Below are 12,502 nucleotides of genomic sequence, written 5' to 3' on the forward strand. Positions count from 1 at the left end.
GCGGGTGGATCATGAGGTCAGGAGTTCAAGACCAGCCTGGCCAAGATAGTGAAACTCCATCTCTATTAAAAATTTAAAAATTAGCCAGACGTGGTGGCAGGCACCTGTAATCCCAGCTACTCAGGAGGCTGAGGCAGAGAATTGCTTGAATCTGGGAGGCGGAGGTTGCAATGAGCGGAGATTGTGCCACTGCACTCCGGCCTGGGCAACAGAGGGAGACTCCGTCTCAAAAAAAAAAATAATAATAAAAGTAAATAAATAAATAAAATGGCTAAAATGGTAAACTTTTTATGTTTATCTTAGCACAATTAAAAAAAAAACCAACCTCAATATGGAAAACTTCAGTGTCTCTCTTACTAGTAATTATCTCATTGTGTAACTCTTGACATCTCTCATAGCAACTACTTTACCCATAGATCAGAGTCCCTTCATTCAATTGTTAGCGCTGATTGGTACTGTGCTAACAAATGAACAAAGGGACCTAAGTATCTGAGTATGCATATGCATGCGTAGAAGTAAAGGCTCCAAGCCAACATCTCTTTTGCCCAGTCTTTTATTCCTCCCTTAAGGAAATCACAGAAGGAATGGTGTTGGCCCATCTTGAAAGAACTTTATCAAGTACTGGGTTTGAGCCCAGTTTGTGTAAAACCCTTAAGTGGCCTAGAGGCCAAAAGAGGTTTAATATTACCTCCTTAACCCCTAAAGACTACTGTCTTCTGGCTCCAACGTTAGGGAAGAAGTGAGACCTGACTACTTAAGTTTCTCTCCTTTCTTCTTCTCCCCACTGCACAATCTTGCCAAGGTAAACTATTCCTATAGGGCCTCTTAGGGATATCTAAAAAGCAACAGCTTTTGGCTGGGCATGGTGACTCATGCCTGTAATCCCAGCACTTTGGGTGGCCAAGGTGAGTGGATCACCTGAGGTCAGGAGTTCAAGACCAGCTGGCCAACATGGTGAAACCCAGTCTCTACTGAAAAAGTACAAAAATTAGCTGGGCATGGTGGTGAGCGCCTGTAATCCCAGCAACTCGGGAGCCTGAGGTAGGAGAATCGCTTGAACCTGGGAGGTGGAGGTCGCAGTGAGCCAAGATCGTGCCATTGCCCTCCAGCCTGAGCAACAATAGTGAAACTCCATCTCAAGAAAAGAAAAAAAAAGGCAACAGCTTTTGGGCAATGATCTACCATTACTGTACCTTCCTGCTTCCCTTCATTTTCAAAAAAAAATTTTCATGCATTCAACAAACAGATTACATTCTTTCTTCTCATGTTAAGTCTTTGAAATCTGGGGTACATTTTATACTTAAAAGCACGTCCTAATTTGGACTAGACACATTTCAAGTGCTCAGTAGCTACATGTGGCTAGTGGTTACTGTATTAGATGCATAGCACTAGTGTATCTCAAAATAACTGTTGAGGCTGGACGCAGTGGCTTACACCTATAATTCCAGCACTTTGGGAGGCTGAAGTGGGAGGATCGCTCAAGGCTGTGGTAAGCTATGATCATACCACTTCACTCCAGCCTGACCCATAGAGAAAAACGCTGTCTCAAAAAAAAAACAAAAACCCACAAAATAACCCTCCAAAACAAAAAACGAACAGTTGGGACCAACTAGGATTAATACTTGCCCAGCATTTACTTCTCTGGGTAGGGTGGGATAATGCCGAAGAAATGATGGAATCTGAAGCGGCTTACCCATCAAAGGAAGAGCTGGTGCAGTCGTATACCATCTCCCGGTTACCCTTCATTTGTAGATATGCATCACAATTGTCACAACCATCATATTCAAACTGGTCTATAGTCTGGGAGTGAAGAAAAATAAAGGAAAAGAAGAGATAAGCATAAACAAGACAAAAGAAAAAGTTGCTTTCTCAATACTTCACCTGCTCAATTTCTTGTTTCCCTATGTTGACTGTGTTTCCTCCGGTTCCCCACCTACTACTCCCGAAGCTCCATTTCTAGGTCCCACCCTCCCACTCCTTCCTCTCTTGTTCCCAATTCCGTTTTATCTATTCCTTTCTCTAGTCTCCTCAGGGTCAGGCACCCTTTCCAACTACTCACTCAGCTGCAGATCCCCACGGGCCTCTGATTACCAGCGTCTTTCGGCTCCAACGTAAGTCCACCGAACGTCTAAGAGCTGAGGATTCAAAGCAGCCCCAGCTTTAAGACCTGCCCGCGACCCTACGAGGTAAACAATGGCCTCCTTCGGCTTCTCCTCCCGCTGCCACCTCTGAGTCCTGGACCCTACTTTTCTCTTTACTGTCCCACAGCCCCGTTCCGCCCTCATTCCCCCATCTTGGTCCCCCATGGACCCTACAACCAGGCCCCCGACTGACACCTTGACCAGTGAACACAGCAAACAGGCCCGCAGATGCCGCAGGTCCTTTGGCACGGTCTCCAGGGCCATCTTCTCCGATGGGACGAGCAACAGAGATGAAGACAGCCACAGCCTACACACCCGCAGGAAGTAAACAGCTCGTTACCCAGAATGCCGGCCACTTCTGGTGCTTAGACTTCCTCTTCCGGCGTGGGCGGGAGCCGGCTCCGCCCCTACCCCCGGCCAGATGAGATGGTTTCTCCCACCTGCAAGCGGGGAGGCGGGGCGGCCGGCTGCCACCTAGGCCGGGGCGCGTCCTCGCCACCTGGGCACGCGGAGGGTGAGGCGGAGGCGGTGCAGGGTAGTCGGCGGGTCCCCGGGGGGCGGCGCGGGCGGCCGTGCCTGCGCGGGAGTGCGTCGGCCTGAGCCGCAGCGCCGCGACGCGGGCCGTTTGATCTGTGCTGCTGGCGTGGGGCTCCCGTCGCGTGCCCCGAGGGTAGCCCGAAGTCTTTTGTTTTTGTTTTTTGGTCTTCTCGTTTTAGAAGCATTGGGGCAGTGAATCCAGTGTCTCCCTCTGGATTATCTCTGCAGAGACCCAGGACAAATCCGGGGATAGCCCCACCCCTCCTTCCTAACTGCGAGAGTGCTGTAGGGTTTCCACGTGCCTCCCGCAGGAATGCTGGCTGGGTAGCTACGGCGGAAAAAAATGCGTATTTATCTTTTAAAACTATATGTCTGTTTGCTCGTTCCGGCTGATAATTTATAGTTTGCGCAGTTCTTAGTACTTAGACAACGGTTCCTTTACTAAAGAATATTTGTAGATTAGTGTCCTTTTTTCCCCTTTCATTTCACGTATAGGAAGCAAAATGCCTTGTTCTATGGCACCACCCCACCACCACCCCTACCAAACCTTTCTCGGGGAAGCAGAAGGGGCACTTGTGCCGTGTGAGGAAGCGACAGAGGCCCCTTCTGCTCCTGGAGACTTCAGGCCAACGGAGCACCAGCTCTCTTCGTCCTCACAATGGCCCGAGTGCAGGCAAAACACAGTCATTTGTATTTATCTGAAAGGAGCTTTGGGTTATAAATAGTTTCAGGCCCCGCTGCTCTGTCCTTCCAGGCCAGCCTCCTGATTGAAACTGAGCTGCTTCCGGGTAGGCTTGCTTCTTGTTGCCGGTCCCATGCTGTGTTCAGATGGGCTCTGTGACAGGTTTGGATGTTTTCTATCACTGAATAAAACTTTCCACTTTGGAACATGTTTTCTACTCTCTGCTATCTCACCTAAGTCCTGCAGCAACTATGAAATAGGCCCATTTTATGGACTGAAAAAGCGAGGCACAGAGTATTTGCACAAAGTCACAAAGTCAAGTCACTGAAGCATCATAATGTGTGAAGTGAACAGTGTAATAATATGACTGAATCACAGTGAGAATCCAGTCACGCTTTCTCTTTCCCTAATCTCACTAAGCCACACTTTTAGGGGCTTACAAACCATTTCTTATTGCCAAGCCCTCTACTCTACCCTATCCTTTGATAAATCGGAGCCTAGCCTCTGATAACAGAAATAATTTATTTCTCTTGATGTAGAAAGAGATGAAGTTGTTACCGAGTGACAGTCACGACAGAACAAAACCACAAGACCAGACCACATTTGTGGATAAATATATTAGCAAATAAATACATTTCTCAACGTAGTGCCTGATTCAAGCGTCTTTCTGTCTGTTTCAGATATAAATACCCATGTGGGTGCCTAGGTGCTAGTCTCCCCACTAACAGGGAAGAAGGTTCCCAGGTGGGGTCCTGTGCCCACTTTGTCCCCACATTCACATTCCAAATGGGATAATGCCTGAGGGGCCAACAGTGGTCAGGCTGCCCTGGGGTGAATGTCACCCTGCAGAGGCCCCTCAGCCCTTGTCCACTCTGTGTAAGTGGCCTAGGCCAGACTTGTGCTCTAATCCACTCTCCTGTGGGTCCCTGGCCTGCATGGCTTATACTGGGGAGCTGGGCTTCTGGGTCCTCCAAACCTAAGGGTCACACTTTGCTTTTCCTTTGTTCTCCCCCATTCTCCATCCCTGCTCTGAGACAAAACTTCTCCCAGAGAACTCTTTGTTGTCCCTGCTCAGCTGTGATTCTGCCTTTTCTACCTTCATTCCATCCTTCCTCCCTCTGCCCAGATCAAGTCCAGCAGAAATTCTCTCCTTTCCACCTGCTCTGGGATTCTGAGACAGGAAATCTTCAAAGAGGAGTTTTTCCCTCTCCAATATTCTTACTCTAAACCCCCAGAGGAGCTAAGGCTGCTGAAGCAAGAAGGGTTCTTCTGCAGTACCCCGCTCGGGGACAGAACTACACACTAGAATGGGAAAGCTTCAGGGACCCCTCCTCTTAGTGCTCAGGGCTTACCTATGCTCCTGGTCCTTTTGGCAAAAAAGGAATTATAGAGCCTAGGTTGCCCCTGCTGTAGCCGCCTTACTGTGGAGGGGCCAAAGCTGGTGTGCAGAGCTCACCTGAGAAGGGAGGTGATAAGGCGTCATGTATTCTGCTGAACCCAATGGCTGGTGTGAACATGAGGCCTGGGGTGAGGGAGATCTGGTAGGGATCGGGGAAGGAGCAGCACCTTTGTAACACCTGGCTACCCATAGCTAGCTTTCTGCCCTCAAAAAACTCAGCCTTTAAGAGATCCAGCCCACACACGCCACAGGCAGGAGCTGGCTGCCTGGCTGGACACGGACTTGCTGCACTGCAGGTGTGTTCTGCAGACAAGGTCTGGAGCTGGAGCAGGAAACAGCACCCTCCTGCCCTCCACCACCACCAGTCCTCTTCCAGTGCTTCTAGGAAGTATGGCAAAAAGACTGGTGTTTGCTATGGTCCTTTCTTCTCCCTGGAGCAGGACTCTGTGCCAGGCAGGGCCCAGACTCATCTGGAGCACACTCTTAGTTGGAGCTAGGCCTGAACATCTCACACAGCCTGTTCACACAGCTCCTCGAGTTCCTCCTCTGAGCCTGTATTAGAGAGAGAGGAGAGGAAGGAGGTCACTGAGGGTCAGGCCAGGCTTCTGCTTCTCTCACCTGCAAAAGAGTGTGGCTGGGAGGGGACAACAGGGAGGGAGGAGCAGAGACTATGTCTGGAAAGGGTGGTTAGATTGAAAGCTAAGGGAACATAGGGGAGAGAAAAACAAATCTAAGGAAATATATATAGCAACCAATGTGTTACTAATACTTGCTATTATTCACCCAATAAATATTAAGCATTAGTTGTGAATTTAGTCTGCTACCATATGCCAAATAGAAGACCAAAAAGGATAAGCAGGGACCTGGTAACGTTTTTGGAGAGAAAGTATGAAAGCAAATGGCCCTTACGCTAGTGAGACAGGACAGGAGTCATGAGAGATCCATTAAGGAAGGAGACAGACCAGGTCCAAGTGCAGCAATCAGAAAGGCTTCCTGGAAGTGGGGATAAATGAGCTGATTCTGTAGGAATAGGTACGAATTAGATTTATGGGAATAGGGAAGATAGGAGAATATTCTGGGCTACAGAATGCTTGGCTAAAGCATTGCCTGGAGAAGGGACAGAAGAAAGTAGAAAATAAGGTTGAGAAGGATGATGGGGGCTGGCTGGTGTGGGAAACTTGGAGGCCAAAGCAGACTGGATTTTTCCTCTCTGTGGACAAAACAGAACATCTGAAGATTTCTGGACAGCTTGTAATGCAGATGATGCTGGCAGCAATAGGGAGGGTAGGTGAGCAGGAGAGCTGTGGCACACAACTCTATGGGACATACTGGATGAGCAACACTCAGCCTTCAAGGCCCTGTAAGAGGGAAGGGAAGAGCTAAGAGGCTCCTGCATCGATCTTTAGGCTATACCAAAGACACTGGCAGGGCCAGTACCGGACCTGAGGAGAACATGCATGATAAAGCTAGCCAAGATACAGTTAACAGAACCTGGCACTGATTAGATGTGAGAGGCAAGGAAAAGAGAGGCACTGAAAGTAGTTGTGAGTTTGAAAGAAAAGGGAGGTAGTGGTCTGGCACTGGCAGCACTGAGAGTACACACGATAGGGCTGGAACGGAATCACAAACACATAGCCAAAGCTTGCAGCACGTGGCTCTCTCCCCATGGACCAGGATTTCCTGGATGGCAAGTTCCATGTCCTCAGAGCCTAGCTTGGAACCTACAGCAAAGCAGGCATATAGTCAGAAGGAAAAAAAGGAGGGAAGGAGAGAGGAAGTGAATGAATAAATGAATGAATGGATGAGAGCATCTCTAGTCCTACATGAAGAATTCCTACACTGAGAAATATTTCAGGACCTTTGGGTCACCTCCTAGGGCAGAAGGGTTCTCCTAGTGATGGCTGTAGACAGAGTCCTGTCATCCATACAATGGGGGAAGATGGGAGAGTGGAAGGTGGAAGATCCTGGATGGGGAAGAGGAGTATGTGGGCAAGTAAATACCATGTTAAAGTTGAGAACTTACATGAGCACCACTTATTATAATATAGGGATGGACTGAATCCCCAAGAAATTGAGGTTGGTCTTATTAATAATGGTGTATGGAAGGGGAGTCCTCTTTGTTCTTTTACCACAGCGGGAGAGGGAAAACCTAAGGCCCCACAGTGCTGCTGGGAACTATCTGTGGTTTCTCTCTCTCACTCTCTTTTTTTCTCGTTACTCCCATATCTCTTCTTGTATAGTCCAGTACTATGGTTATCTGTAATTATTTCTATGATAAGATCATGTTCTCCCCAGGGAACACTTCTTGGCCTTCTTTGTATTTAGAACTAATACTGAGCTGTGAGCGTTGGTAGAACTAAACCAGTTATTAAAATATAGAAACATTTAAGTTTGAGCTGCTGCCCCAGACCACTCCAAGTACCTTTTTTTATTTTTTGAGATGGAGTCTCGCTTTGTTGCCCAGGCTGGAATGCAGTGGTGCCACCTTGGCTCACTGCAACCTCTGCCTCCCAGGTTCACGTGATTCTCCTGCCTCAGCCTCCCAAGTGGCTGGGATTACAAGCATGAGCCACCGCACCTGGCCTTCCAAGTGCCTTTCTGATGCCTCAGCCACACTGGTACCTCCCTAGGACCTCCCTGTGATCTGCCAACTAAATGGGTAGCACCTTTTAGAGCTGGGGTGTTCCAGCACTCTAGCCAGCATGCTATGCTGTCCCAATGGTTAAGTATTTTCAAATCACTTCTGCTGTATCCTTCTCAGCTTCCATCAACCCTTTGTTGGCTGACTTCACCTGTCCCGAAATATTCAGCTCTAGTCTCCTCTCCCTACCACACCCACTTCCCCCTGAAAACTCACCAGGCTGGGCCAGAAGCACCTGGCAGTGTGGATAAGGGCACGGCCTGCCCTCTGCAGTGTCAGAACTCCATTCAGAAGGCCCCTCCCCAGGTGGATGTGGTTCCAGGGGCCGGCGAGGAGCCAGACACAACCACACTGGCTGTGAATTTGAGTAACAGGGGCCTGGGGTTTCTGGTACCAGCCTCCTGTCCAGTCCTGAAGGTCCAAAGATCAAGGGGTGTGCCTCTGGGGACCAAGGATATGCCTGGTTGGGGCTGTAATGGGGAAAAATCTGGCAAGCTGGGTGCACAGTTGCATCCTGGGGCCGAGAAGCAGGGGTGGGCTCAGAGGGACCCCCCCGCCGTTTCCTCTGTGGGTGTCGGGCAGAGAGGCTGGATTTTTGCAAGTTGAAAAGACTGCTGGTACTGGGGCAGATGCTGGAGGCTTCAACTGGGCCAGGGGCTGGCTCAGGGAGGGCCCTGGGCCTCTGTGGGTTAGAGAGCTGCCCCGAAGGGGCTGCTGAGTTGGATCTGGTGACTTGCTGATCAGGAGAAGGTGGCTCCAGCTGGGGCTGTGTCTGAGGAATAGGAGGCCTGGACTGGGGGACCCCAGTTTCTGGGCCAGGCTTCCTGCCATGCCACTGGAACCGCTTTTTGTAGTGGTGGTGCCGGTGGCGGTGGTAGTGGACATGGCTGGAAACCTGGGTTTCCCCTGGGGGCACCACTGAATCTAAGGAACGAGGCCGAGAGGTCACGCTGGGCTGCATGTCCACCTGCTGGGGATCCCCTTCAGGGCTGCAGTACACCAAGGGGTCAAAGTCACTGCTCAGGGAGCTGCAGAAAGTAGAGCTGCTGCCATGGATGCCCTGTAGGCTGATGTCCGTGCAGTTGACCACAGAGTCACTGGAAGAGCCGTGACAGGGCCCTGAGCTGGAGTCACTGGCTGGCCCATCTGCCAGGTACCCACTGCGTTCTGTGCAATAGCTTTCTCCAGATCCACTGCTGTCGGGGGGTCTGGCCCGGCGCAGGGGCACTGGGCAAGCAGCAGGGTGCTGTGAGGTGCATTGGAGGTGGCTCAGTCCCCAGCCCTGTGCATAGGAGTGTGGGGCCCCTGCCAGGTGCTGCTGCTCTCCTGGAGCCCAGGGATGTGCAGCTCTGGGGAGGCGGTGATGCCGAGGGCCCATGCCTGGCTCCTGGGATGGCAGGAAGGGACCAGGTCGTGGGGGCCGAGCCACTGCACTCTGGGAAGGGCCCAACAGGTAGGCAGCAGGGAGGTGGTAGTGGGCATGGCCAGGATGCTGGCGAATGAGGTGGAGTCTTCGACCTGGTTCTTGGTAAGATCGAGAGGGTGATAGGGACTGGGAAAATGAATCTCCCTCTGAAAAAAAGAACCAAGAGCACAGATGTTTAAAGCTACAAACCTATAGAGAATGCATTCAGAAAGATATGGCTGTAGCTAATCTATTTGACCCTGCATAGCCTGTGAGCTCAGAGTTTGGGGGACCAAGGACGTGCCTAACCTGACTGTGCTCTGGGACTTTCTCATTTCCTCCAGTCAGGATGTCTGCCCGGGGAGGCCCACTATGCGTGTCAATCCCTGCTTCTCCCATCAGCCATTTGGAGCTCTTTCACCCAGGACCACTGCTAGCCCATAGGGCACCTGTGGGTACCTGGGAAAAAGGTTCTCTTTCCTCAAGATATTCATTTCACTTTCATCTTTTAGAAAATTATCTTAACATACTGATTTTGTTAGAATAGGATGCTTTATTGCCAGAAAATTGGAATAATAAACATACAAATCACCCAGATTTAGAATCAACAAACCTGTCATGAAATACAAATAATTTTTACCATAATAAAAATATCTACATTGTGAATGACCCTTCCCCTCAAGTGAGGCACTCTGGTGCAGTGCACAGCCTATACAACTATGGTGGCAGTTCTGCTTTCTCCCCGGCTTCAAGGCTCAACCCTTTCCCAAAGGGAGTCACATTCTAGACCCATCCGCCTGCACACAGGGGAGTCCTCGGCCCACCTCCTACCTATGATGTTGAACATGCAGAGGGGGCAAGTCCGATGCTGATGTAACCAGGGGTCCACGCAGTTACGATGGAACTCATGGAGGCAAGAAATGACCCGTAGTTCCTGGAGAGAAAGAGGGAGTCCAAACCAAAGGTTTCTGGAGCCATAGGAACTGCCAGGAATCAGGATATCCCCCAACTCCCTTAGGCCTCTCCTTCTTGCTATTATCTACTTGCAAAAGACCTCACAGTAGAATAGGAACGGTATGAGCTTTTGTATCACGTAGACCTGGATTTTGCACTTAGCTGCATGACTTTGGGCAAGTTTCTTAACAGACAATTTTCTGCTGTAAAATGAAGATAAAAAATATATCTAACCCCACCCTTCACTGCCATGGGTCTAAAATGAGATAATGCATCCAAAGTACCACTGCAGCCTGGCACGTGGTACATTCTCAACAAACGATAGTGCTCTTTCACTGGAAGGCCAGAAAAGTGACCAAACCTCAGGCTGGTCCCCGATCTCTGCCTCATGCAGGATACATGGGAAACAGATGTAGCCAGGGTACTCATCCCAGCCCTAAGCCTGTCCACCCCTGCCCCAGCTTCAATCTCCCCAGACTGGTCAGGGTGGTAAACCATAAGATCTGCCTTACCTCCCCCTCAGAGAACTCCTCCAGGCAGATGGCACACACGGGGGCTGAGCTGCAGCTGCTCCCCGAGTCTGGCCTCTTACCTCGAGCCCGCCTGCAGCTGGCCTTGTACCTCCTGGTGGCCAGCTGGCTGATGGCCCAGGCTGTTCTCTGCTGAAGTGGATCCTGGGGAGAGGAATGGGGTTCAGAGTGGGGCATGGGCTCCCCTTCCCTTCCTCTCTGGACCCCAGCTTGGACTCAGCTAGCAGTCACTCAGGTAGATCACATGGCCAGTTGAACATCCTCAGGAGTTCATCTCCTTGGAGCTCATATGTGTCTCTGCCAAGCACGCCAAGCCCTCCCAGTCCACCCACTTGCTTCTACCATTAGCTTTTCTTCCTTGGATGACCCATGAGGGAAACTTTTTATCCCACTGCTGTTTGACATTTCAACTTGGATATCTAATAGGCATTTCAAACTTATATGCCCCATCCTATTAACCATAGGCTAATCTCTAACCACATGCCTGGCTTCCCCCAGTCTTCCCCATTACAGCAAATGGTAACTCCGTTCTCTTAATTGCTCAGGCCAAAAATCTTGGTGCCATCCTTGAGTTCTCTCTCTCACACCCCACAAACAATCCATTACTAAATCTGTTGGCTTTGTCTTCAAAATATACCCAGAGCCTAACTATTCCTCACCGTTTTAACTGCCACCTTCCTAATCCAAGCTACCATTACTGTCACCTGGATTCCTGCAATCGCCTTTTAGCTGGCTTCTGTTTCCAGCCTTGCCTCCTTGTAGTCTATTCTCATTGCAACAGCAAGAATGATCATGTTAAAACATAAGTCAGATTGTGACGCCCCTTCTCTCACAACACTCCAATGGCTCCTGTTTCACCCACGGGAAAAAACAAATGACCCGTAACTGGGCCCCCACCGGCTACTCTGCCATCTCACTCTCTCTATTCCAGCCACGGCCTTCATGCTGTTCCTCAGACACTGCCTCAAGGCCTTTGCACTTACTGTTCTTTCTGCCTGGATTTCGTTCTCCTCAGACACCTGCACACATCACTCCCTCACCCATTTAGGGTCTTTGCTGCAATGCCATCTTCTCAATGTGGCCTTTCTTGGACTTGCTTTTAAAAATTAACCCTGTTCCCTTGTATTCCCTCCCCACTTTGCTATCAGCATTATTATTTTTTCTCCATAGTACATACCACCATCTAAAACATTATAGATTTTATTTATTTAGCTTGTTTATTGTCTGTTTTCTCCCTCTAGGATGAAAGCTCTTTGAGGATAGAGGGTTTTTGTCATTTTGTTCACTGTACTACCCTCAGCACCTGGAACAGTGCCCGACATGTAATAGAACTTGGTGTATTTGTTGAATGAATAATATGAGGAGAGGCTGCTGGAAATCAACAAAGACAGATGCTGGGCTATTTGGATGTAAACAGTTTCATGGGTATACAGGTGCCTTCCTTCTTCACATTCTCCCTCCTGCTCCCCACCCACCCACACACATGCACACGTTCACCACCGCAAAGAGCCCACACTGCTCACCGGCCTGCTGTGGCGGGGGCGACACCGGATGCGCAGCACCGAAGCCAGGATGACCACAAAGATGGTGCCCACCACTGTCAGAAGGATCCACACATCATAGTCTGGCTGGGTAGTGAGCAGAGAGGGAAAGGTCATACTTCAGGGAGGAGCTGGGTCAATTCTAGAGGACACACAGGAGGTTCAGGAGGTACATGGCTAACTGGGGGTTACCTCAAGTCCTCCATCTGAGGGGATGGGGAGGAACCTGCAAGTGGGATTAGGCGGGCCTTCCCTGCTCAAGGGCACTCAGAGAGGGTTGTCCAGAGGCCAGCTGGGAAAAGTACTATCTCAAAGCCCATGTGCTTGGGGAAAAAAGAGAAAGGGACCCCTCTGCAAGGTGGGAGTCCCTTGCCAGTGAGCAGATGGGTGAGGTTCTTGGCCAGTAGAGAAGCCCCAACCAGGGGTCATGCGTTAGGGATCAGGAGACCAGGGTTTCATTCTGTCTCTGCTATTCCATGCCATGAAGCCACAGAGCTGTAAAGAACTTTAGAACTCATCTGTCTTGATCTGTTCATTCTGCAGGTGAGGCCCAAAGATGGGGAGAAACTTGCCCAGTGGCACACAGCTGATGGATGAAGTTGAACTAGAGGGTTTCTAGGATCTCTCTCAGGTCCAGGAGTCTAAGGGCTTTTGGTGGGAGTTGCCACAGGA

The 12,502-nt window shown here is 50.0% G+C and overlaps 2 protein-coding genes across 4 annotated transcripts in view; both read right to left on the bottom strand.

The window, feature by feature from the left end:
• The window catches only part of SUPT4H1 (SPT4 homolog, DSIF elongation factor subunit), an 8,004-nt gene extending 5,377 nt beyond the window's left edge, over positions 1 to 2,627 (bottom strand). The window contains exons 1-2 of the mRNA XM_032280626.1: positions 2,337 to 2,627; positions 1,694 to 1,800 (exon numbers count right to left, since the gene is read on the bottom strand). Coding sequence (XP_032136517.1) covers positions 1,694 to 1,800; positions 2,337 to 2,405 — 176 coding nt within the window. The 5' untranslated portion in view covers positions 2,406 to 2,627. The remainder of the gene's footprint in view (positions 1 to 1,693; positions 1,801 to 2,336) is intronic.
• A 208-nt stretch (positions 2,628 to 2,835) lies between these two features.
• Positions 2,836 to 12,502, bottom strand: part of RNF43 (ring finger protein 43) — a 65,050-nt gene continuing 55,383 nt past the window's right edge. For all 3 annotated transcript variants that reach the window (XM_032280624.1, XM_032280623.1, XM_032280622.1), the window contains 5 exons: positions 11,813 to 11,917; positions 10,272 to 10,433; positions 9,637 to 9,739; positions 7,617 to 8,972; positions 2,836 to 5,311 (listed from right to left, as the gene is read on the bottom strand). In XM_032280624.1, coding sequence (XP_032136515.1) covers positions 5,268 to 5,311; positions 7,617 to 8,972; positions 9,637 to 9,739; positions 10,272 to 10,433; positions 11,813 to 11,917 — 1,770 coding nt within the window. In that variant the 3' untranslated portion in view covers positions 2,836 to 5,267. The remainder of the gene's footprint in view (positions 5,312 to 7,616; positions 8,973 to 9,636; positions 9,740 to 10,271; positions 10,434 to 11,812; positions 11,918 to 12,502) is intronic.

This window comes from Sapajus apella, unplaced genomic scaffold (genome assembly GCF_009761245.1).
Source record: "Sapajus apella isolate SASKATOON/1434 unplaced genomic scaffold, GSC_monkey_1.0 scaffold12, whole genome shotgun sequence".
Taxonomy (NCBI): domain Eukaryota; kingdom Metazoa; phylum Chordata; class Mammalia; order Primates; family Cebidae; genus Sapajus; species Sapajus apella.